This window comes from Stegastes partitus, unplaced genomic scaffold, assembly GCF_000690725.1.
Source record: "Stegastes partitus isolate 25-593 unplaced genomic scaffold, Stegastes_partitus-1.0.2 Scaffold383, whole genome shotgun sequence".
NCBI classification, from domain to species: Eukaryota; Metazoa; Chordata; class Actinopteri; family Pomacentridae; genus Stegastes; species Stegastes partitus.
This window is the reverse complement of record NW_007578114.1, coordinates 35,905-62,846: the sequence shown is the minus strand read 5'-3', so window position 1 is coordinate 62,846 and position 26,942 is coordinate 35,905. Positions and strand designations below refer to the sequence as shown.

Sequence of the window (26,942 nt, the reverse complement as noted above, 5' to 3'; positions counted from 1 at the left end):
CATGGACTGCTATTGCATATTTACTATGACTTTTTTCCAGTATCTCTGCACAGAGCCGGCCCTGGGCATAGGCAGTATAGGCAAATGCTAAGGGCGCCGACATCCACAGGGGGCGCCACAAGCTTGCCAGGCTAGCTGACATGTATTCAGGCAAGTATTTATCAACAAGCGCCGATGCAGTTTCTCTACCTTTAGCAGTAAAGACGCTACGTTAGCGTCCTAGCTGCTAACATTAGCAGCAAAGACGTTAGCGAAAACATTAGTGTCTTAGCTGCTAACGTTCGGAGCGAAGATGTTATGTTAGCGTGTTAGCTGCTAACGTTAGCAGCTAAGACGCTAGCGAACCGTCTTCGCTAACGTGTGAAGACGACGGTAGAGGACTTGCATCGGCGCTTGTGGTTAAATATTTGCCTGAATACACGTCAGTTAGCCAGGGAGTGTCGCAAAGACTTGTTTCTTTAGTTTCATTTAGTGTGGTGTTTAAATAAAAGCTTGAATACATGCATACAGTTTGTGTTACTGTATGAAAATTAGGAGTGAAATTCACTGTGATGCTAGGGGGCGCAAACTACAATCTTGCCTAGGGCACCAAATTGGTTATGGCCGGCCCTGTCTCTGCATAAAGCTGTGAGGAACTTTAATGTAAATGTGACCTACGCCTAAAAATGACTGACCACATTTGCCATCCAAAGTGAGCTACAAATTCACTCCCTCGTTCACTTGCACCAACAGACAAACGCGCAGGCAGACAGGCAGATAATCTGTAAACTTTCACTCGTGTTGCCACACCCATATGTTTTCAGCCGAGCTCTTTATCTTTCCATAGAATCCCCACCAGAGCAAACTGGGCAGGCACAGGTGTGAGCAATTAGTCGGATTCAGTAATGTACTCGCCTGCTCTCAGGACTCCTCTCTCCTGAGTCCCAGATGGGGTCCATTGAGCAGGAAACTGTGCAAGTAGTTCAATTTGGTAGCCTTGATTCATCTAGCAGCAGTCCACAATGCACAATCTCGCTGCAATAAAACACTGCACGCACCTCACTTTGGTGCAGACATTCAGGGCAACACTGAATCACTCCAGTGTCAGCCTAAAATGTGCTTTCCGTATTTCTTTTCAAGACATTTGTACTTAGTGTAATTACAGATAGATCCTCTAATATAATCAAGCTGCAGCGTGCCAAAGGACCTGATGCAGACACCCAATTATTGATTGCAAAAAATTGTAACTGAATTTTCTGTCTGCTCACAGGAAACACCGAGCAGTCCTCACATGGACTTTTGTTGGCTGCCTTAGCTTTTGTTCAAGCAGAGCAGGTATCACAATTAAACACGTTCAACTTAATTAACAAACAAAACAAACTAAATATCCTGTGACAGCATCCACTGAGGGTCTTGTTAGCATAGCTCTGTCTGGTAAAGAAATCACTGTTTGTTCTTTAAGCAGAAGCTCCCAAAGTCTGACTCAGAATAAGATTAAGAGGCGAGGAGAGCAACGGGCAAACCAGCTGTCAGTCAGAGCTATCAATCAGCAGCCACGAGACAGACGTCAAAGCTTTCTTAATCCAAAACATCTTAGCAACTGAGTAATAATTTTCAAAATGACCACCAGGACGGATATTAAAAGCCCATGAAGACCGTGTAGTTGAATTGGGGCAATTGTCTATTTTTGTTGAGCCAGCTTCTAGTGGTCAGAAGTGGAATTGTTCTTTAAGGTACATCTGCATTGGCTTTAGTCACAAGCTTGCTTATAGATTTCCTCAAGATGTCGTGAGACAATGTGAGACAGGAACATATTTTGCAAATAATAATAAATATGTTGCAGTGATGGGCTGCAAGGTGGCGCAGTTGGTTAGCACTGTCGCCTCATAGCAAGAAGGTCACTGGTTCGAGTCCTGGTGGGGACACCGGGATCTGGAATTTGCAGCGTGGGTTCTCTCCGGGTTCTCCGGCTTCCTCCCACAGTCCAAAAACATGTTGAGGTTAATTGGTGATTCTAAATTGTCCGTAGGTGTGAATGTGAGTGTGCTTGGTTGTCTGTCTCTAAGTGTGATAGACTGGTGACCTGTCCAGGGTGTCCCCTGCCTTTGCTCTAAGTCAGCTGGGATAGACTCCAGCCCCCCACAACCCTAGTGAGGATTAAGTGGTGTATAGATAATGGATGGATGGTTGTTATGAGTTAATAAAAATCATAGGGCCCCATGTCTACAGCAGTCGTGTCTTGTCGAAAAATGTGTGTTAATTACGTTAAATTTATTATTGTCACATACAAAAAATAGACTTTGTCACTGTAAGATGCTTAGAGAGTATTTTGGGATACTAACTGGGTGGAGCCTTTTTGTAGAAAACAACTTTGTGTGTTGTGTTTGTGTGTATTTGAACCCAAACCATGCTCTTTCCCAGAACCTAACCAAGTAGCTATGTTTTGTTTTAGTTTTTTATGCCCAAACTTAATCAAGTATTTTTGTAGCATAAAAATAAGGGCTAGACAGGGACTGAAAATGTTTGAATTGGTAAACTGTAACTCAAACCATGAGCTCTCCTAAACCAAACCAAGTAGCTTTGGTACCTACATATAAACAAGTATTTCTTTATTGTAAATAGGAAAGAAAAAGGAACGAGAAATAAAAATAAATAGCGAGTGATGCAGCAAAACAACCGTACTAGACTTAAATTCCCAGTTTCCTATTATGTAAACCTTCTGGCTCCTTATACGGCCTTAATTCCTGAAATGCAAAACATACCTTTGCTAGCTCCATCAATCTGTTTTAGTGACAGCATTCTGTCATTCAGACGTAAGCTACGTTTACATTAATCTTCATTAAGGCTTCATTCAGACATATGCACCAGTGATGGAGGGAGTCACAGTGTCCACATGTGAGATTTGTTGATACGTGACACAAAGCAGGATATCATCACGTCTCCCACTTTGGAGATGCTCATATGGATCCTGCTGCCATCTGAAGCTGCAGGTATTTAACAAAGTGGGAGGAAAGACTCCTAGAAACAGCTGTAAGCAGCAAAACTAAATTTCTGCTCCAGTTATTGTTCTGTCAAAATCCAGATTACATTTATTATTGGTGTCTTCATTACAATAAAGTGTTTGTTAGAGCAAAGTGAATTAGGAAGGTGTGCAATCTCTGTCTCTTGTGCTTTCTGTGGAGCACTTTGGATCAGTATTGGTGCTAAAAATTCATAAAAGTGTGTCACTTGTGCATGGCTATCTGGTTTTGCTAGTTGTGTCGTGCTCATTCTGACATGAACCCAACATATTCAGATGCTATTAGATTCAAAAAACGTGCATGTCTGAAACTTATGGAACTTGTCAACTGTAAAGCTAATACATGTTTGCACTGTGGGCCGGTGCAGCTATTACACATTTTGTTGTGACACTGTGGCGTCAATGGCCTCCTATTTGACAATGTTTGTTTGGGAGTCTACAATATTCCAAGCCTGACCAGACTTAGCCACGTAGCACGTGTGCCAAAGAGGTGGGAATGATTCATAGCACAGTTACCCCATTCACAGTAATTGAGGTGCAATCCCTCGCCCATATGGCATGTTTTCACCATGCACACATGCACACTCAGTAGCATATCCATACACACATGCTCATGACCCTTTAATCAATTAGTCTTTGGATTGCATGGGAATGTCAGCTGGTAGCACTCAGAAACCCCTCCAGTTTTTCTCTCACATACACACTAAATCTCCTCTGCTTCCCCCAGCATCCCCTGATACCTGTTTTTTTCCCTCCATAAGGTCTGTGTAGTATGTAGATTAAGCCAAACTGCTGACTAAAAAACATCATGAAAGTGTTGGACAGATTAAGCAGCGTAATCTAAACACATGTAATGCATGTAGTTTAGTGTGTTTATGTAGGCAGTGTGTGAGAATGTGCGCATTTCTTGCCATGTGTGGTCCCTTAAAATGCATATACCTCCAGTTGTCTGTAAATGGACCCTAACCACCCACCCAGCACACCCCCTTCTAACCACCTTGCGGGATCAGGGATGCATATACACGTTCAGCCCATAATGTTCTTACCATTTGCACTGTTTATGCAGCCCGCACACTCATTTAAATAACCTTGATTATTTATTTTTTTTCAGACTGTGTGTTTGCTTTGAGAAAAACGAGAGAGAGACAGGTAGGTAACGCAGAGGTCCTTGCTATTTTTAATTTCTGTAGATTATGACAGTATGTTCAGCCTGGCTTATTTGTTATTATATCATAATGCATGTGTTTATTTTAATAAGGATTATAATGAATGGAACCATTAGAGTGCTGAATTCAGGAATGTGCAGGCGGAACAGCACTGATTGCCCATTCAGGTTTTCCAGCCTGTTTTCTTAAAGGGAGGGGGGGGTTCACGCCGCCGAGTGTTGGAGGGGGTCTTAGGACTGATTCACATTATAATTAGAAAAATCCAGCCATCCATGAGCAGTTTGTTTCTTTATATGTTCGGCAGTGGAAGGGAGGCTTTGCATGTCCGCGCTTGTTATTCTTTTTTTTTGAAAAACTTCACAGTTCTCTGCTTTCGGCTGCTCACAGCAGCAACAAAAACATTAATCAAAAGTTACTCTGTGGAGAGAAATGTTTATCTTTGGTCCATTTTCGACAGAATTCACACCCCTCTGTTTAGGTCCTGTCGAGATGCAATCAGAAATTAGATTTGAGGAATTTTAATCGAATTATGTATCTATCGCAATCGCATCCTCCAAAGAAATCCAATGTACCTTTAAAATGAGACCAGATGCAAATGTTTAATAGGATAGCAAACAGTGCTCACTGCAGCTTTAATCAGCCCATTCCTCTTTGTCTTTGCTAGTTTTCTCACACTTTTGCAATTAGGCAAGAATTTCTTTTGAAGTTGATTGCCCCCTTCTCTCTCATTGCTTTTGTCTGTAGTTATTTAAATGAGAGCATAGTGACCTGGCATACCACCCTGCATTGTGCCTGCTGAGTTTATACCGCTGCTATAGAGCATAAACAAAGACTGTTTAATTAGGTGCCTTGCACTTTATTAGTCCTTAACTCATACTTAACACACATGCATACACATACACGCACACACAACAGCACCCCCCCGAATTCGCACAACGCCGTCTGTGTTATATTCTATACTTACTGAATAATAAGGCTCTTGCTTGGCTCGAACAAAGAATAGTTAAACTGCAATGACGACCAACTGGTGCATCCAAGTGTGTTTGTGCGATTATGTGTACCTTTTTGGATGCTGACAAGGCGGAAGAGCTTGTTAAGAAAAATGTTTTCTTGGCCAGGAATCAGCAGCTTTTTGCTAACTAGCCTTTTTTGTCAGGATAACAAAGAGAGGCGGAAATGTGCGACGCTTAAAATTTTAAAACCGGGGGAACCACCTCCCTTCTTTAAGCATATGCAGGCACATGTGCTGACGTCCTGTGTCTTAACCGCTCGCTTTTCTCTAACTTAGCTCCATCCTTTGTCCCTTTGACAACTTTGCCCCAGTAGACTCTTTAGGCCGGTCACCATGGAGACCCACCATCAAGTGGCACGGGAGAGGTGCGGGTCAGGGGAGGTCAAGCCGAGGGACTGTTTTGGCAAACGGAGCACGCTTCATTAGGCCTTTTGGCTTGGGGTTCATTAAAACTGCAGGAGAGGACATTCCAGGAGACTCTATTAACCAAGCTGGTCTTGTGACACGCTGTCAGGCCAACAGATTTCAAACATCTTGTGTTAAACCACTGTGCTCCCCCCCCACCTCCCCTTCCGCACCAGCCAGCACACAAACACAAAGGCACAAAGGCACCAATGCACGCACACACAATGCATACTCACACGCAGACAAAAACAAACGAGCACTTCATACACACATGCACAAACACACTTGGAATCGCATGCACACACACGCGCGCACTCTCACGACTCCCGGGGTCTCCTGCGCCGCTGCTGCCACACTCTACCCCACACCCTCCCCTCACACAATAGCCTCCATCTGTTGGCCCGTTCAACTTTCCCTGGCGGTCCTCCGGGGGTTGCGAGTCTGCAGGTGGAGGGAAACCACAGTCACCCTGTCACTGCTCTGGTGACACCTTCAGATCAAAATAGATACTCAGGAAGGAGGGCGGTCGAGGGAATTCGGTGGAATGTTTTGGGAGTTCACTTGAAAGAAGGAAAATAAATATATTTCGTGAGGGATGAAGTGCTACAGACGCAGGGGTGGTAATGGGTTGCAGGCTTAGTGACCAGGTGGAGGGAAATTGTGTGGGCGGAATCGAAGTGATCGACGTCTTGGGAGAAGAATAAAAAGAAAAAGGCACATGCTCTGCAAGCCACTAGCACTCTATATATTTATGTTATTGCTTAGATGGAGCACATGCCAGATAATGTGGCTAAAGTGACTGAGCGAATCCTATCAGATGGAGCCACACGATATAAGTGAATCAAAACACTTTGGTTGAATCAAAATGCAAGCTATGGCACTTCAGAGAGAGCCTGTCAGATCAGTGCTTTTAGCTGTCCGCTGTATAAGCAGGTATAACTGGATTATCCTTGTGTTTCGGTTGGCAGGCCTTATCATGTAGACTCTACGGTTGGTCAGTTCAAACTGGGCAGATTACAGTTTGCAGAGAAGAGGTTTAGCCTCGTTTGGAGCTCTGATATGTTAATTAAAGTGGATTTTCTGAAAATGGGGACGGGCAGGATGGCAAACTCCACCTCAACAAAGCCATAAGCCCATCTGTTGGCAGAGGTGTATCTGGGCCTGAGAGTGTGTTTTTTTAATGTCTGTGGGCTGGTGTGCTTCTATCCCTGTGAGAACCAGTTCAGGTCTTTCAGACTGAGGACATATTTGTGAAGTTTTTTTGTCTGTAATGAGTTTTGCAAGAGGCGACTTTTAAAAGATATAAAAGTACTTGTTCTGTTCAGAATGTAATGATAGCACCATATATTTAATATATTTACAGCAGGCATTTACACTGATAAGCCACAACATTAAAACCACTGACATGTGAAGTAAACAGTATTGATTATCTTGTTACCGTGCAGTGTTCTGCTGGGGGACCTTGTGTCCTGGCGTTCATGTGGATGTTACTTTCACATTTACCACCCATGTAAACATTGGGTTGTTTTCCACTGAAGGATCTTGTGGGCTGTTTAACGTTAGCTGAACCTTTGCGTATGTTCTGAACTACAAGAACTGCCTCCATACAATCTCTTTCTGCCGGTATCTATTCAAGATTCGCTACATGTTGATTGATTAAACTTGAAGAGGACAGCAAGAGCTAGTTTTCTGCCCTCTCGATGTCCCCGTAGAAGTCTTCTCGCCCTCTTCAATGAAAAATTCACCATGTAGGCTAACATGAAACCTCAATTTTTTTTATTCCGACATGCACAAAGAACGGGTGTTTCATCCAGTGACTACTATTTGTCATTGTTTTGGCACATTTGGAGGTAATATCGTGGTTCTGTCAGATCCTACGCCACAACAGAAACTGAGAGGAATGAATATGTGACGTTACCTGTCCCAAGTTCCTGCATTGCAACTATTTCTCCAGACCATGGCAACAGTACCCCCAAATGGAAGTGGCCTCCCCACACTCCATACCGTCCTGCTGGAGGAAAAACTGTTTGGGAATAGCTCGAGGAACACAACAAAGAGCCCAACGCATTGACTCAACCTTCAAGCTCCTAAGATCCCGAGCAAGCCTGGTCCAATAAAGACTCGCTCCAAAACCTACAGGACCTGGAAAATCCACTGGTAATGTCATAGCATCACCAAACGACACCCCTAGAGGTCTCGTGTGCTTGCCACTACAGGTAAGCACTGTTTTTGGTGGCACAAAGAGGACCTGCATATTATGAGGCAGGTGGTTTTAATCTTGTGGCTAATCAATGCAATCAATTTGCAGTCTATTGTCTTTTCAGCTAAAATAGCTACAGTAAAAGCTGACTAGTTTTATTTAATGGTGAAAGTCGATAAAATATAAGATGAGCAGGTGGCCAGTCATTTCCTCTTGCCGCTACAGGGATATGGAGGGAACCATTTATTCAGTGTTTTGCAGCGTAAGGTTTACAGAGTTTGCTTAAGGCTGCATTACATCTTACTGCAATAAATTCAAAGTACACATGATAGCGTGAAGAGTAAGTCTGCTGTACGTTGCAGGGACCGAGCAGAACAGTGTCGACGACTCATTCTTACTTATTAGTGTCTTTTGGTGATTTTTACCATTGAAATAATATATATAGTTTCATTTATTTCATGGCTTTTTCACTACGGTCCATTGCCCAAGCCTCATATTGCAGCGGCATGAATTTCCAACAACAAACACCGGCACAATTTATGATAAAAACAGCAAAGATCATCTCACATCAGCAGCACTGGCATTATGACGAGAATCCCTGGCTAGGCTGCAATTGGTAACTCGAGATACTCTGTCAACGCAGTACATAATGTGTACTGAATTGAGATCCTGTCTTAATAGTGGCTTTGCCTTGGGTGTCAGGTTGAGATGACAAAACTCCTCCGGCAGGCATCTTCACTCACTAATAGTAATTCCAAATGATGTAAACTTAATTTGAATCAGTGAATCACTCCTTTGAAAACTACCGGGCCTCTTTCAGTAATAAAAAAATAAAAAATAAATTCCATTCTCCTGAGGTAAAAATTGCAAAATCCTCACCTCTGTGGTAGCATAATGCTGTGAGGGTGAGGTGAGGAGGAACATTACGGCTGGCCTGACCTCACCACGGTTAAGGCTGTAGTGAGGAGAGGTATTGTTATTGGTTGGTAGAAGAATGAACCCAGTCTGTGGAGTTTCTCTGTGGAAAATTCTGAAAAACAAAGATGTTTTTGTGTGTGCACGTGGGTGTATTGGTTAACAGCAGAACATAAATAATAGAACACAAGGGTTTTGTTATTAAAGTGGCCTTTTATTGCTTAATAGCTTTTGTTAAAGGCTTGCTTTGGATCCATTCAATATTGTTTCTTTTCCATGCCTTGTTTTTTGCCCCCATTTTTAGCTCGCCCAGATTTAGCTTCGTTTCATCCTCTAATCCTTCTGTTTTGTTAGTGACACTGGGAGAACAGCCTGGGCTGTGTGGCTCAGCCCTGCCTGTCAAAGCCTATAACATCTCTCACCAGGATCAGGTTATTGCCTGAGCTCTGTGTATCTTTATATTGAATTGCTTGTGATAGGAGGCTCTGGTTGTTGCATAGGTTTGTGTGTGTGCGTGCACGTGTGTGTGCGTGCACGTGTGTGTGCGTGCACGTGTGTGTGCGCGTGTGCCTGCACATATGTTTGTGTGCGTATTTATTGTACGTGGATCAGGTGGCTCTGAATAAGTGAAAGGGACACACAACAATTGTCTTTTCTGACCTCAAATTTCAATATTTTCCCCTCGTGTCTCTTCCGACTCCGATATTCCTCGCTTTGCTCTACGTTTGTCCATCACTGCTGTGGGGTGATAGATGGGGCAGAGGAGACGGCGAATCTTAAAGTTTGTGGGCCGTGGATGGACGGCTCGGCATGAATATCAGTGGCACGGAGTAAGTGCTGGGAATTGAAAGAGCCGGAGCGAGGGAGGCGTCAGCACTTTCCCTCCCTTGCATTTTCACTCAGCCGGATTGAGTCTTATTATCTGACCCTGTTCGTCTTCCCTCTGTGACCTAATAATATTGTTTCAGCGATCCTGTCCAGCCTCTGACCTCATGACTCCACACAGGAATCTGTTAGATGAAGAGTTCCACTTCACCAGAGAAGCCTGGTAGTTTTTTTTTTTTAGCTTTTTATCGTGCTGAAACAATAAGCAGTATAGCAGTGATTTTTATTTTTACTGTCAATCTAAAAGCAATTGAATTACCATAATACATCCATCAGTTACATCAAACACTGCTTATTAGTCGGATGGAGATTTTATCCGCTATAGATCCAATCACACTTTCTCTGTAAGCCTAATTTATACTCCACCTAGATAAACATCTATACAAAAAAAAACTCATCAACAAGGCCTCTTTGATTGGCCGGCAGTGTTTGTTTGCGATTACCAGCGGAATCAAAGTCGCAATATCAGCGAATTAACATGGTTATGTGGGAGCTTGTTAGGCAGCTGAGGTAAATGGGGGAGATTTGGGAAATAATCCCTCCCCAATCTGGACACCACAGCTGGTTGTCTCAAGCCTCGCCGTCCATCCCAACACACACACACACACCCACACACACACACCCACACACACACACTCTCAGCTCCAAACTCCAGGCGGCTGCCAACGCGAACAGGGTCACACGGATACGGACTGATTGGGAACAGCAACGAGAATGTGTCGGTGTGTTTAATTGGGTTTTTTCAAATCCGTCTTTACCCCAAAACATGTCCTTCCACATGCTCCCGTGTTCTACAGGTCATCCGAGGCACAGCGACTCGCGAAACTCGCCAGCAGTATAGGACAAGGTTCCCTATTCAGACTTCATCATAGCAGACTTTTGGGGAAAGTGTTGCTGAAGGGGATTAAGCAACTATCGCTGTCAGACTTTTGAAAGTCCTCTTATCTCTGTTTGCTACTGTTATTTTAGTGATGCCTGTAATTGTCATTTCTGGTGTCTGGTGATGCGTGCGCTCAGTCTGCGGCTGCCTGCCTGTTAAATCTCCTTCTCCTGTGGTTAACTGGGAGCCAGATTGGCCAGAGGGGGGAAAAAAAAAAAAAAGAAAAAAAAAAAACATGTTGACCTTGTCTACAGATTTAGAACACAGAAGCATCACTGATATGGCAGCTGTACTGTGGCAGGCAACAGAAGCCATGGCTCCAATCAGATCATCAGGTCAGATGGCTGTAGTTAATGCCGAGCCTCGGAGTGCGAATGCAATACTCTCTAGTTCAATGTGCAATTTTTTGAACCCTTAGAAGTCTTAAAGGGTTACTTTTCATTAAATTTACAGTTTTCTTAGAACTCTGAACCTCTTCTTGGTGTGAATCACATCCCGGCTGTTGAATATCTCCTGCTTGCTGGTAGCTACTGAATCCAACCTGTCATATTCGTTTCAAGCATACTCCCTACCTACCTACCTCACGCACCTTCCACACAAACATTGCACACACCCACAGGCCTGCACAGGAACTCAAACCCACCAAAATATCACATGCAGTCTGACTCCACTGAATCAATCTCCTGGACATGACCCTATCTTTCCCTTTTCCACATATTGTGTTGCGTTTCACCTTAGTGCTTATTGCTTTCTTTGATTAATCTTCCTCCTTGCCTTCCCTGACGCACTGCTCTGAGTCAGTAGACTTCCTGTTGGTTTTCAAAACAACTCTTCATGTCAGCCTTCCTTCCGCCCATCTCTCCCCCCCCCCCCGCCGCCACCACCACCCCTCTTCCCCTGCTCCTCCCTCGTCTTCTATTCATCACTCCGCAGCCCATTTTACAGTATCTTTCTGCCTCCTTCCTCCATCCGTTTCTCTCGCTCCATTACCTTGCTCGTTCATGTCCCCTTCATCTCCCCCTCTGCCTGTCCAACCTCCTGACATGAATTCTTTTCACCCTCTTACTGTATTTCCCTCCTCTTCCCTGCATTTCCCCTTTCGCCATTCATCTTCAGGTCCTCTGTCCATCTCCCTCCCTTCCTCACCACCTCTCTGTCAGGCCCTGACTCGCTCCCTCCCCTCCCTTCGTCTGGCAGCGGAGCAGCTCCACTCTTGCTGACAGTGCTGTTTGTGTGAACTGAGTGCTGAGCTTCACAGCCCCCTCGCCTCCCATTGCTCCCCCCGCCGCCTCTCCTCCTCCTCATCCTCCACCTCCTTCCCTCCTTTCCTCCTGCCTCCCACCTACATACCCCTCCAGGCGGGGGAATTAACCTTCCAGCCCTGGGCTGCTGGGCTTAATGACTGTCTGTGGGGCCAGCCTCGGCTACACAACCCAGCTGCTAACATCTGGGCCACACACACCCACTCGTGCCGCCTGCACGCCAACACAGAGACAAATACGCAGTCCGCAAAGACAAGATACTGGACTGGAGCACTGCAGAACATAAGCTTACACACTGTGGCACGTCGTTTCTTTCTTGTGTGCTGCCGCAAATGTGGGAGTTTCTTCTCGCTGCTCTCGCTGGCAGTGGTTGGTCTGTCATTACTGCGTGGCTGAGCCATAGTGGAACAACAGATGCTGCAGTGCAACTTCTTTTGTGTTTGTACTGAGCAAATAGCTGGTACATACAGTCAACACGGAGCCACAGCACAAAGCGTGGACTATCAGCAGATCAAATGAAAAATACATGCACATGGAAAATAAACATGACCTTTAAGTTGCTGTACTAGAAGAGCTTTCAGCATGTTCCACTGAGCAAATGGTGCTATTCTCCAGCCACCATTCAGTTGGAAGTATATAATTGACAAAAGGGGGTGGGTGGGAGGGGCCAAGTGATGGGGCGAAGGGGGGGGATAGTCAGAAAAAAAAAAAAAAATTCCACTTAACGGTGAATCCTTGGGCTGTCTCCGTCTCCATCTCTGCAATGGAGCAGATCAGCCCAGGAGTATTCGGTATAGGAAATACAGTTGTGTGGATAGTCTCCATTCCATTCATTATGTATGAGCATAAATGTTACAAACTAGCAGCTGTGAAGACATCCATGTTGCGTCTGGATCTTTTAGGGCTGCTCGGCTCCTTTTAAGCCCAGCACAGTGTAATGCTAAATAATGGGATCCATGAATACTCCTCAGAAAGACAGAATAGTAAGAAGCCGAGTTCCTCTGCTTCCCAGCTCACCGCAGCTTTATCGAGCTTTTATACTTATTCATTCAATTCTACTGTAAAAAATAAAAGGTCCAACAGCTTTTCAAGGGGTCAGCTGTCACCGCGTGGCCTTAAGTATGCTAAAATTCTTTGAATCCTTGAGGCGGCCGTGGCACTGCTATTGTTTCCTGACATTTATTTAACTGCTCAGTTGACCCCCTTGTAGGCGCCGCTGCCAGGCACTTCTCGTATACACACCTTCCTTCATTCTTCAGTCTGCGCTCCTGCTCCTCTCCCTCTCTCTTTATCTGTTTGCCTCTGTCTTAGACTAAGGAGTGAGAGAAGGGGGGAGTCCCATTGGCATTCTTTAACATCTCTGTAGCTCGCTTGTGTTCAGAGAGCCATCTGTAGATCAGGAAGACAAAAAAGACGCTCCTGAGCCTTGGCGTCACTCAACAGGTAAGCCCTCGCTCGCTTTCTCTCATGCAAATTCACACACCTATTCAAAGATTCTTGGCTTTTTTAAGAAGGAGGTACGCCCTCTCTGTGTGTCTGTGTGCCTGCCTCGCTCGTTCTCTGTGTGCACCCTAGGCAGGCAGATGTGCTTGAGTCGGTGGAGGTTGAAAGGAGGTTTTGCCTCTTCTGTCTTCTCAACTTTTTCCTGGGGAGAGCAGGCGCGTTTGAGTTGTGTGTAGCGAAGTCGGTGTAATCCAGTAAACTTGAGCACAAACACCTAACTTGTGTGACTTCCTGTGCCTTGAAATTGCATCGGACTCGTGAACGCTGACCGAGATGGCATGATTTAGTCTACGATTTGCACATCCAGCCACAATCAGGCTGCTTAACAAATGTTTAAATGCACAATCAGTGATTTGGATGTGATTAGATTCTGTTGATAATCTAATCTACATTTTTTTTAAACCTCTCTTTATCAGCAGTTCAGTGTAAAAGCAGCGACGGTTTTTGCAACACAGCTTCTATAAGCTACAGTAATTGGACCCACAGGCACTCACTGGCGAGATTGGTAAGAATTTAGGCTGGTATTAAGATGTAGGACCGCATTTGAATTGGATGGCTGCGTGGAGGTTGAAACTTCATTTTCTGCACATTGACTGATTTCATGGGGTTTCACGTTAAATTGGTCCAGGATTGAGTGTATTGAGTCGTTTGATGATGTTATGAAAGATGCCATTAAAAATCTACCTGTCGGGGTCACGCTGAATGGTTCAGCTACCTCTAATGTCCTTGCAGGGAGAGTGGCAGCCTTGTCTCTGAAAGCGAATCAAATTTCAAATCAAACTTTCTAATTTGCATTTGTAAGAAGCCGCTGAAGAACAAGGTCAAAAAAACCTGTGGCAATGAGTGCGACTGTAGTAAAATATGTCTCTCTCTCACTCTTATATTTAAGGACAAATTAAATTGCCATTCAAGTCATTCATTTATCTCATTCTACATTTTGAATGACATGCCGTAGTTATTGCACAAATGCTCCATTGTCACAAATTTTTCGCACAAAGAAAACAAACATGTATCATTTAATGAGCATTCTTGCGACTCGCTGTGTTTTTTTTTTAAAGCAATTAAAGTGGTTGTTTAACTAGGTAATGGGAATGCGGGGAGGTCAGGCAGGCTGTGTCTGCTTTCATTAAGAGTCCCACTGAAAACGGTGACTCATGAGGCCAGCAGCAACCTTTTGTGTGTCGGACAAACATTTTTTCTTCCTCGCAGTAAATTCTTCATGTATAAACTCCCTAATGTGGAGATTTTGATTTCTTTTTTTTTTTTTTTTTTATTTGTATTGTTGACAAATGAACTTCCTTTCAAGTGATGGAAAACTATAAACTGCATATGAGACAAAATGTCAACATTAGGAAGGGTTTAATAATTGCCTTTGTGTTAAGCTACATGAGGCAGAGATAAAGAGAAGATGGGCATTTTTAACCTCAGAAAAGATTTTCCATTCATTGAAGAGGGAAATAATTGCCCTTGTGTATTCAAAGAGTATACTGGGGGCTCTGAAATACACAAATGTTTTGAGAGCGAAAAAATAATTGAGTGTGAGTTAATTCTTATCAAAGCCTGTTGGAGTGCAACTAATCGACTGAGGGGAGATGCGTCAAAAAGCTGTTGCCTCCAATTCATTTTGTCTATTCAGATGAGAAAATATTTAGTTTTCAATTAAGTAAATCACTATTATTTGTTCCACTCCTGCAGCAGATAAATTGAAGTGATTACACACTGACTTAAAATCCACAGAGCTCTCTTCCAGGTCACATAAGTTGGTGTGTGCCCACAGTGCTGGATGCTATGGGCACAGACCCACGGCACTGCCTATAGCATTCATTTCAAAACTGTTCCTTTGCCATGATCTTGAAAGTGAGTCACACTTTAAAACCTTATATGTATCCAGGGAAAATCCCCCTGCAAAAACAGATACACATTGCATTTGATAGAAAAGTTTGCCATTTCTTTCTTAACAGACTTTTTGCCGATACAGTCGTAAGTACGGTTACTCAACGTGTCCTTACAGCCACAGCAAACCCACGTGATCATTTTCTAGTCATTATGTTAAACTGTTTTCAGACATGGGATATGCAACACTGCTGCTTGATCAGTCTGTTAAAGTAACAGCATTCATGAATGTTCCTCGTGACTTTATTCAAACATGACGATGGTGTGCACAACTTTCCGCTGACATAATGCATAAAGCTGCACTAATAAACAAAATACTGAATTCTAGGAAGTAAATTAACTGCAGCTTATAAACTGTGACGATGTTTTGCAGCTCACCTGTCTCAGGATGAGGAAAAGTCCGGCGTGACTAGATCCTGATCAATCCTGTCTCCATGCCAGGGGTAGTTCATAATTATAAGTAATCACTCTTCTGTGTGTCTACATGCACATCTGGAGACACTGCTGCCGTCTGGTGCTGCAGGTGTTTGATATAAACTCAGAGGAAAGACTCCCACAAACACCCGGAAGCAACCAACTTAAACCTTCGCTCCCGTTAATGTTTTGTCAAATCCTAGCTGAGTCTCATCGCTCTGACCTGTTCGTCTCTGTCTTCGTTGCAGTTAAGTTTTGTTTTTCAAAGAGATGTGAAACTGTAGAACAAAGTGAATGAGAGAGGTGTTTTGCAATTATGGCTCTCAAACTGTGTCTTTGGAACGCTCTTTGATGTACTTGGACCAGTATCGGTTGCTGAAATGTGGAAAAAAAAAACATTCCCCTAATAATTTACACGTTCTAATCTGTTACATGCAGGTCACATTTTACTATGTTGAAAGTAAGATGAAAACGTTACTAGATCCTGAGCGGCAGGATTGCTGTCGTGACTTTTATAAGCGACCGAGTTGCCTTTTAGCGTGCATGAATGAAGTCCACGTCTGAAAGAGGCAACTAGCTATACATTACTGTCCTACAAATAAAACACTACAAACCTTAAGTGGTCATTGTTAGAAGGCACTACTATGCTGTACTTCCAAGGTTTATATACAGTATTTCATGTTATTAAAATTTACATCCTCATTGAAGAGCTTTTATGTAGATGTTTTCTGTTTTCTGGTTTCCATTTATAACATACATCAAATTGCAGAGACTTAAATCCTTGTGGTGAAAGATGTATGTTGGATTCTTCACTCCCTTGCCTGATCCTGTAGGAGACGCCAGGAGACAACAACACCTAATTGCCGATTCATACACAGTGCTGGGGGAATTGCACACTCCTTGTGGCTCATCAGGAGACTAACACTAGCTTAACCAGCTAAGCTACTCAACACAAAAATCTCACCTGCATTTTTTTCCACCTAAAACTGGTTTTGTACCATTAAAATGATCACACAGCATGATCATAAAGACCTTTTTAATGTGCCTTTTAACGTTCTGTTTTAATTGCATGCAAAGGAGAGATGGATCAATTGATTGATTCATTGATTTGTCGTCCTCTGTGATGGTGATGTAAACACACGCTTGTCCAAAGCTTGTTAGACTTGGGAGCTGAATGTTAAATTGAATAGTAAACTGCATTTACTGTAAACCCAAGGTCCAGTATGTTGTCAGAGAGCCAAGCCCTGAAAACAAAATGGTTACATATCGTTAGCCTCATAGCATACTTGCCTAAGTCATATTTTCATGTTTTTGGGAAATGAGAAAAAACACAATTTTTAGAAATGACATTGCTATTTATTATTGATTTTTTTTAACAGTGCATTCAACCAGATGTGATTGGCCAATGACAAAGGTAGAAAGACAGGATGATGCAGAAGTGATAGGAGAGTAAAGTTAGGCAAATATCTCAATTTGACCAAAAAATGACTTAATGAGGCTAACGATATGAAAAGATGAAGTGTAATTGTGTATTTACATACTACAATGATAGACTTTGTTCTTTACTTGGATCCCCATTAGCTTCCACAAGGTGGTTGCTAGTCTTTCCTGGGATCCATTCGCAGATTAGCATTATCTTTATTTTGATTTACAGTCTCTGAGTGTGAGTGCGTCATTCTACTTCAACCCAAAATTAAGTAATAATTAAAACCTGCCTCCCAGAAGCATGTGTTCACTGGTTGGATACCTTAAGATTGTGTATGTTACATATGTGTTTTTGTGTTTTTGTGTTTTTTTCTTCCCAGTTCTTCCAGGGCTGTTGAAGGTCAGGTGTCAGTGGTGAAATGGACTTCTTGTCAGCATGGATTGTGTCTCCTTCAGCTCTACCCTTTCTCTGTCTCATCTGGGGTAAGAGAATCAAATGTCACCGTGGAGTTATCATTACAGTAACTGTGGCCTTTTCAAATCCCATCTACGTTCAGGCCATTCAGCTGAGCGCCGGGAACCTTGACTTTATTGAGGCCTTAATTGAATTTTCACTATAACATAATAGCCACTGTGTGTTTACATACAGCCAGTTACCCTCACGGTATGGGTCATAGCTCAAAGCTTACGGCGAATCAGGGTAAAGTAACCTGGGTAATCTCACAATTATCTCCCTAATGTTATGTTGTGGAGATTTTGCTTGAAATATAAGGTTTATTTAAATTCTAATGTGCTTACTGTGGCACCTGTGTGAGATTTTTTTTTTTTTTCCTTCTAAGCAAATCAATTAGAAAATCAAGATGGCGAGCAGGACTTGCCGTTAACATTGTCATTGCTACCCTCTCCTGTTTGTCAAGGAGGAATCCATTAGCCGTATCTTTTTCACTCCTTTTGGCGAGAAGGCCATTATTCCTGTGAGCGCTACATCAAGTGGAAAAAGGACCCTTTGTTAACAGGTTTATTCATATCAAAAGTGAAACTTGGTCATAAGAGCATTTGTGTTTTTAACGCATCTAAACGCCGCTTCAGTTGCAATCAAGCCGGCTTTTCTGACTGAGGGGGGGGCTGTTTAGTGTGGGTTTTACTCAAGGTAAAAATATCCAGCATGAGTGTGCATGTTATTACTGACACTCTTTCTTGCTTGAATGTGTTCCTCCTTTTTTTTCCCAACCTCTGACACTGTCATACAGAAAATAAACAACACAACGTTAATGTCACTTCTGCCGTTATGTACACAACAGTTCCTCACAAGTTGCCATGGTGATCACCACAATGACCTCCAGTTCATGGAGCACACAAAACACAGTCATAACCCCACATTATGTGACTGTACGGTGTGGAACATCATGTTATTAATGTACCTTTTCATCTTATGACAGGCCGGGAAGATAGAGTCTTACACAAACATTTGATAGAAAAGCTGATGACAAGATGTGAAATTTTGCCCTGAAGAAAAGTGTCCCCACTTAAATAGCATGCAGTCGATTTATTTACCTGAAAAACCACAAACAAATGTGAAAATGTGCTCTGAGAGTCAAACTGTATACATATTTAATTGTAGACATGAGGAATGGAAATCAACATTTCACAGCGGACATTTTGACATCTCATAGCAGGAAAGCACAGACGTAATTAATAACATTAATTAATGAAGGCTGCATTTCATTTACTGTAAGTGCTGCAATTTCAGCACCCCAGTATTGTGTCCTATATGCTTGCTTACTCTGTACACAGAATCTTATTTCTTGCTTACACTTGTGCAAGGACAAGTGCAAATGTCTGTCAGTCCGTTGGGTGAAATAGGCTTACTTTACCCGTCCTTTAAAGCTGTTGTAGGTAAATAGTATTTTTATACCAACAAGGTCAAATGCTTATAATGTGAAACAGAACACTCACAAGCTTACAAAGAAATTACTACCCGTCTCTGAACTTCTCCTATATAGGGGACTTTGGCATCTTTCTGTTTGTTTTTTTGGTTTAACATCCTGTAAGTTACTGTTTTGGTTCAGTCTTCTTTTATCTCTGTGCACTGTTCCTCAGCAAACATTTTGGAGCATTTAGCTGCTAAAGAGCATAGACTGCATATAAAAGATGGACGTAGCAACCGTGGCATCACCCCCTGGCTTGTGGTACTACTGTTATGAAGCCTCAAGTGCAACCCGGGTATGATAGCAACATAACCTCATCCTTAAATGCATCTTGCTTTGTCATCAGTTTTACTCTTAATAGGAACCATAGTTCACTAAATAACATCGTGCTGTGCTCAAAAGAATCAAAACTAGGGATTAAGGCCATAAATTCATCTGGAAAATGTTTCCTGAAGCAACAAATCAAGGGAGAAATAGGATCGTTTTCTTTTAGATTTCTATATGATCTGACTTTTTTTTGCGACCACAGGAGTCGCCCCCTACTGGCTGTTGGAAGAAATGCAACCTGCAGGTTTCTATGTCCATCAGCTCCATTCATCTTTTATATACATTCTGTGCTAAAGAGCAAGATATTTCCCTCAGGAGCTGATGGAACAAACTGGAGTAAAATCAAGAATAAATACTGAACTTGAATAAGTGAGGTAACAACGAACATGACAAAACATGACCAAATGCTAACGTTGTTCCCTGTTGGCTGAATGTGCAAACAAGCAATTGCTTGCTCAAAACATCCACCCAGATCAAATTCAGGAAGCAATGATACTGTATGTTCGTGTTGTTTACAGCTTGCTCTGCAACCAACAAGTGGTCAAAATATAATTAATTATATAATTACAGGGTATTAATGTAATTAATATAATTACGGAGTGCTCCAGTGGCTCACCTTGTTGACTCACTGCACAGTGTTCCACGGCTAAAATCCATATTCCTTTCTTAAATCCAGCATAGGACCTCGGCTGCATGTCATCCTCTGTGTCTCTTAACCTGTCTCTATAATAAGGCAGAAAAACTTTAAATATGTGTGTATTATTTTCAAGATTTCTTCATTTATTGAGGTACATGTAAATATCTAATTTTACTTTTGTGATTAATTAAATAAATTGATTTATGTGTGCTTTGAATGTAGGGTAACAGAAGCAGAAGTAGACAAGGATCAATAAGTAGAACTGAGACAGTAATACAGCAATATTTTTTAACTTGCTAGCCATCATAAATAGGCTAAAGCTTCAGTGGCAAAAACCTCCCAAATGTAATGAACTGGGCAGAGGTTTGATTTTTTATTATGAATTCAGCTCATATAATTTTTTCACTTTATGCCATCAAAATGAAGCCTTATCACTGCATTTTGGGGGAAAAAAAAAATAAAAATCCAGTGTAATACTATTCTAGCAGCCGCTGTAGATCATTGTTGAGTATTCATTTATGTAAACTGTATGCAAATATGCTCCTGTGTTTGGTTGTTTGTATGCATCCTCTGTAATGGCCAATCTTGCCCTTCATATTTGACGTGAGGTGACTGGTTCAGCCTTGATCTGAGAGCTCTGCCTCTCACTCATGTTGTCAGATGCAACAGAGCATGCACTTCACAAACAACTTGGTCATTGCTTCAATGAAGGTCAAGATTTAAACAGCCCAATGGAATCAGGCTGGCTTCTCTGTGGGGCATTGTTTAAACGAGACTCATGCTTAGATATTATGCACTAATTGGAGTATGCACTCGCATTTGGCTCCCTGAACTGAATTTATTCATAAACCCCTATGTATAATAATCATATAATCCTAGCCCCAGTGTTAAAGGCTGATGGGTGGTCTGCTTTAAGGTTACCTTCCCAACTCGAGCGCACTGCACCACCGAATGTCACCTAAGAGCCTGGCTGAAGGATGGCTAACACCACCTATGACAAACAAGGGGGATTAAAGTGATAATCATTACTCTTCCCAGGAGGAATTAGCTAGTGGGACATCGACATTGAAGAAAAACCGCAGGTGAACAAGGTCTCTGATACCCCATGCTTTTTTTCCTCCTCCCAATACCCTATCTGCATGGCCGAGGGGGGATTTAATTTGCAGTAATTACTTTATTGACTCATTTTCAGGGCCGTATCACTGCAGTTTCCCATCAATAAAACATATGCCAGGATGAATAATGTGGCCAGACACAATGGGGTGTCTTCTCAGACAAAAGACCACAGGACTGCTACCCTGTGGTGTATGTTTGTGTCATTCTTCCTCTACTCCTCTTATTTCCTTCTACTCCTCTCGCATACTCAGCTCTTATTCTTCTCCATCTCTTTAAATTAAATCCCATCACATCTCTTTCCGGCTGCACCGTTGCACTTCACTTCACTTCCTTCCTTCTCCTTTTTTATGTCTCCAGGCGCCCGGGCCCAGCAGGCCTTCAGGTCTGAGCCCAGGAACGTTACTGTGCGAATGGGAGCCACAGCTGTGTTGAGGTGTGAGGTTCTGCGGGCCTCAGGGACTGTGCAGTGGGCAAAAGATGGCCTCCTCCTGGGACCGGAGAGAAGCCTGCCAGGCTTTCCACGCTACAGCATGATTGGAAATCCCCAGAGAGGTAAACAAGGATACTCACGGAATATGCTCTATGGCCTACTGGGCTTTAATGGACCTATCTAAACTAAATAAACTTTGCTGATAGCAGCACCACAACAAGACACCAACACTAGAAAAAGTACATTCCCTGTGGTTGAATGATGCTTGTAGAAAAAAATCACATAGAAACAGTCAACTATGGTCAAGAACACATTAAACCTCTGTGTAGGCTGGAACATGGTGTCATATGTGGAAAGGGTACGTTAAAGTTTGACATGCTAAAGAAAGCCTCACATTAATCTGCTGTCAGTGTCAGATGAATCCCACATAAGTCACTGTTTTCCTGTGACATATAGTTCATATGGTTTTAATTAACACTGTTGTCAGCTCGGGAAGCATCCAACAGAACAGCTTGATGCTGGCTACTCTAAAAGTAAATGAGATGAGGTTGTTGCTATGGCTTCAAAGTGCCGTAATAAAGCAACACAGACATTACAAGGACCTTATGGCTGTCAGTACAGGGAGCATCTGGGGCTGGGGAGGTGATGTGATTGTCGACAGCCTCTTGCAAACTCGCCTTCACCTGTCACTCACATGTACAGCAAAAAAAAAAAAAAAATAGAAATTAAAGCAACAGAGTGTCAGCTAATCAGTGAAATGTGGCAGAGAATAAAGTGTGTTGCAGAATCTGCACTACAGTCTATAAAAAGTAATAGCCAATTAGAAGGCAATCCCGAGTAAGAGAAGAGCATCTGTTCCTGATCAGCCCGCAACTAGACAAGCCGCACTTCACTGTTGCACAGTGTGGGAGACCGCCGGTGACACATAAACACTGAGGGATGCATAGATGCCCGTGCACGCTCCCCGCATCCTTATTACTGGCTGGAGTTTACGTAAACAGACATATAACACACAAAAAATGTTGTTTCAGCGTTGATTAGTTGTCAGCGAGCAAATTACGATAAGCGTTGCAGCAGATATTCTTGCCACCTTTTACAGCCACGACAAGAAAATAAGAGCCTGTACACATGAATATGAAGACCGCAAACACACAAGCTGCCAAACACTCATGCGCTCACTCATGAATAAAATACCCATCAGCGCAGGTACACTTTCCAGGAAAAAAGAAAGTGCAGACTGCGGACTGATGTATGCAATCACTTTACACTGAACAGAAAGAGCAAAATCATTTAAGATGACACTTGACTGCACTTGATATGGGACCCGTTTTCTCTGATTGTCACCATCAGTGATGTTTATTGATGCTTAAAAAAAGCCTGAAATCACACATTCACGCCCAAGAGGGGCCAGTGTTGATTTCAACATACACTTACAGTAAATGTAGCACCCTTAGTGTCGCAAAGCCGAGGCAATGATGTAAATGTGGACTGACATGAGCCTAAATCTGGGATTTTATGCATTTGTGCTCGACAGGTCTTATTGCAAAGGTAAACACACAGATGAACAGATAAAACAGCTTGTTCGAGGCACCAAGGCATTACATATGTCTTAATTTATTTTCAATAATTGGCCCGCGAGCAGTAATTTAAATGTAGCACATGGCACGCAGCCAGTCAGTCAGACTAAATGTAATTACTAATGAACACACGTGACATCGCATATATAGCAAGTGTTGCATTTTTTTCTCCTACCTAATATCAACTAAGTATTACCAAACATTTAAAAACCATGGTCACACATGAAGATTATGAGATTTCTTGTATATGGCATGCGTTTCAGAATGTCATCGAAAGCAACGTTTTTGTCAAGTTTAAAGTTTGATTCACGCATTCTTTAAGTATGTTTTCTAGTGAAGAGAAAGAAAAATAGATAGAAAGTAATAAAGAGCCTTGAGCTTTTTTCACATCTGTCACACTGTGTTGACAGTGTTAGAACTAATTTAAGGTGTTATATGAAATTACTACCTTGTATAATAGACTAGCGCTAAACAATAGAGCCTGACAGATACTGGAATTGAAAGAAAAAAAACAGTTAAGTGTCTGATATATACATATATTTTTAATAGATGTTGGAGTTATATTAAAAAGTGAAAGTGACAATGTATTAAATTTCCAGCAATATATTTCACAAAGCAACTTGCTGCGACGACTTGACCACCGTATGCTCAGCAAATACTCTGCTACATGTACTGCAGACAGTGCAGACGATATGGCAAACAATGGAGACGGGGCTACTCTGCTGAGCAAACAATGTGATGAATTATCCAAAGCATCTTTTTCTGCATGATATGATATCGTATGAGCCCTTACTGGATAGCATTTGATGTACCTTTTTCTACTAGATGTGTAAATTCTTGTATATATTTGTCTTATTATCTTGTTTTTATTTTTTATTAACATTTATTGTATTTTATTCTTTTCTTTCTTTAGTTATTTTACTTGATTTTATTTTAATTTTCCTATTTCTATTAATCGTGCAAATTCCTAGGGCGACACCAACAGCCGAAACCAAATTCCTTGTATGTTGTGTACGTACTTGGCCATTAAAGCTGATTCTGATTCTGATTTGGACATCAGGTTGAGCTCTACGAAACAAATCCTGATAACAAGCTTTCTGAAAAAGGAAAGAAAGTGAGTAGCCATGCAAAACTATAGCAAATACTTTCTCGAAAAATGCTGCATGATTTTAAGGCTATACAAAAATGTAAAACATATTTGTTAAACTCATGTGACAGAATGATGAAAAAGCCTCTTTAAAAGCACTGACACTGGTAATTTTAACTTTCTTTTCCTCTTTCTCTTAGGGCTGACCTTTCCCACTTATTTGGAAAACATAAATATAGTGTTTTCAGTTTTGTTGTTGAAGCACAAATGCAGATTTGCAACGGGGAAGATGTATTCTGCTGCAGGAATAATGGCTATGCAGATGCACTGTATCCCCAAATTTTGAAGGCTCTAGATGAAATAAATACAGCATAATGGACAAATAAGCAAATTGCGTTGCAGCCATTCGCCATGTCCCTAACTATAAATACACAGTCTCTGCAAGTTGATTGCACTATTCGTGAGTAAATTTCAGGAAAGAGGAATATGATTAATAACTTAAACGTCTCTCTCTCTGCACTCAATGATAACTTAGATGTGAAAATTGCTTCTGGTTGGTGTTAATTATCTTGCCAGCTTACTTGACACATGCATTTTTAGGCCTGGGTGGTTGTCAGACCAAGATACTATTTTCCACATGTTAGTAGGCTGTGAGCCATCAGGAGCTGGAAAACCAACGCTTAACATCATCTAATCCCCACAGGTTATGGCAATGCATCAAACAAATCAAGCCCTGTTGGCATGCCAGACTATCAGAAGAGAGATACAGAGTGAGGGACTCTGCCTGGCATCAATTAATAGACAGTTTATTCAGTCGGCATTGTGAATCCGGGATTGGATTTCATTTACCACATTGGAAATTCATTCTAAAACAAAATGCCTCTGCTATGAGTATAGACAACCACTTGCATGTCAATGGAAATGCCTGCAGCGGGAGGTTCTTACCAAGTGAGATGTTTCCACTCTGCAGAAATACAATAAGAAAATTGTCTATTTATAGTCTAATCAAACATCCAAATGTCAGTAGTAGAGTATTTTTTTTTTTTGTGTTGAGATGATATGCCAGACTGACATTGTGCAAATTGCTTTTATTGTTAATTTTCTCATTTTATAGGTTGAAAATTGCCACTGAAATCAGCATGTAGGAAACAGAGCCTTCAAGAAGTACTTATCAGCTTACACCAGTCAGCCACAACATTAATGCTTGATGTTGTGTAGATCTTCCTTGTGCCACCAAACAGCTCCAACTCATTGAGGCATTGACACAAGACCCCTCACCTGTGGTATCAGGCATCAAGACATTAGCTGATGACCCGTTAAGTCCTGTTTATTATCCTGGTGAAACCTAAAATCCATTAGGGAATGGAAGGGTTTGGGTTAGAGGTAGGGGTCAAAGTAACAACCACATGAATCCAGGTACAAAGGTTTTCCAGAAGAACACCGTTCAGGGCAGCTCGGCTTCATCTCAAAGTGCATCCTGCTGTCTTGTCTCATCTTTCTGAAGCTACACAAACCTTGTATGCATCAAACTGTGCATTTTTCTGTTGGCTCTCCAGATGCATCAGTGAGCCTTGAATACCTATAAACTTGTTGCTGGGTTACTAGTCGTCCTCTCTTGAACCACTTTTGGTACTACGTACTGGAAACATTCTACAAAACCTGTGATTTCGGAGATGCTCTGACCCAGTTGTCTTGTCTCGTAGATAAATTGCAGCACCTGTTTAATCGTCCATACGACGTGGTAGAATCACGGTTCTTCCAGGTTCTAAAAAGGGAACCTCAGCTGCAACACTTCCTTTCCAGTGGTCGGTTAGATACAGTTCTGTCATGGTCTTGGGTTTTGGTTGCTATTTTTGTTTTGTTTATGAGATTTCTTTCCTGTTTGTTTCCCTTTCCTTTTCTGTGTTACTGTCATTGTTTGTGTCTATGTGTTGGTTTCACGTCCCTTTTTTAGTTACTTCCTGTTTTATTTTGAAATCGCCTTTCCTCGTTTGTCGCTTCTGTCTTTACTTCTGTTCCTCTTCCTTTCCCTTTTGATGGCCCTGATTAGTTTCACCTGTGTTACTTCAGAGCATTTAAATAATCTTGTCTTTGTCAGTTTGTCCTGTTTGTTGCCTTGTTCGCTGCCGTCATGTTCGACCTCCTGTTCACCTGCCTCCGGTTTAGACATTTTGTTTTTTGAGACTTCTTGTGTTTCTTAATTTCTTGCTTCAGTTATGCCATGCCTTTGTAATTTCTTGATTTTTTAATTTAATTTTTGCCAGTGATTTGTCTGGACTGTGCTTTGTTTTTGTATCAGCTTTTTGATTTAAGTTTGCTTTTAATTTCTTAAATACCTGCTGTTGGTCTCTTCCTTTTGGTCCTTAACTCTCCAACTCGTGTCAAGTTTGATAAGTCCAAGCCTAAGCTAAGCTTTCCATATCATTTAAAAAAGCTAAGTCCAACTTTTTAAAGGTAACTAAAGATAGAAAAGGTATCTCCTTAGATGGACCTCAAGCCATTTCCTTTGACCCCTTGGCTTGAAATCGTATGTTGAACTTTCAACATGCTGAGCTAGATGGAAGTCACTTCACCGGCATCAAATAGTTTATCTAAAAACAAACATGCATCCAAAGAGGCAATTAACATATAAACAAAATAATAGTTTGAGAGCTTTCAGTTGGGTTTGTTTCCACTTAACATCATCTTGTCAAAGTCTCTCAGATCCTTACACTTTCCCACTTTTTATGCTTCCAACACATCAGCTTCAAGACCTGAATGTTCATCGCTACCTGATATATCCCTTTGACCATAGACTGTATAAAAGATGGACGTAGCTGCTGTGGTGTCACCCGTTGGTTTCTGCACTGAGAAAATGAAGCCAGGGTTTTGCTACTTCCTGG

General features: G+C 42.0%; 1 protein-coding gene across 1 annotated transcript in view; it reads left to right on the top strand.

Moving 5' to 3' along the window:
• Positions 1-21,313: 21,313 nt before the first annotated feature.
• nphs1 (NPHS1 adhesion molecule, nephrin) overlaps positions 21,314-26,942 on the top strand; it is a 36,716-nt gene continuing 31,087 nt past the window's right edge. The window contains exon 1 of the mRNA XM_008284981.1: positions 21,314-21,518. Within this exon, the coding sequence (XP_008283203.1) occupies positions 21,314-21,518 (205 nt within the window). The remainder of the gene's footprint in view (positions 21,519-26,942) is intronic.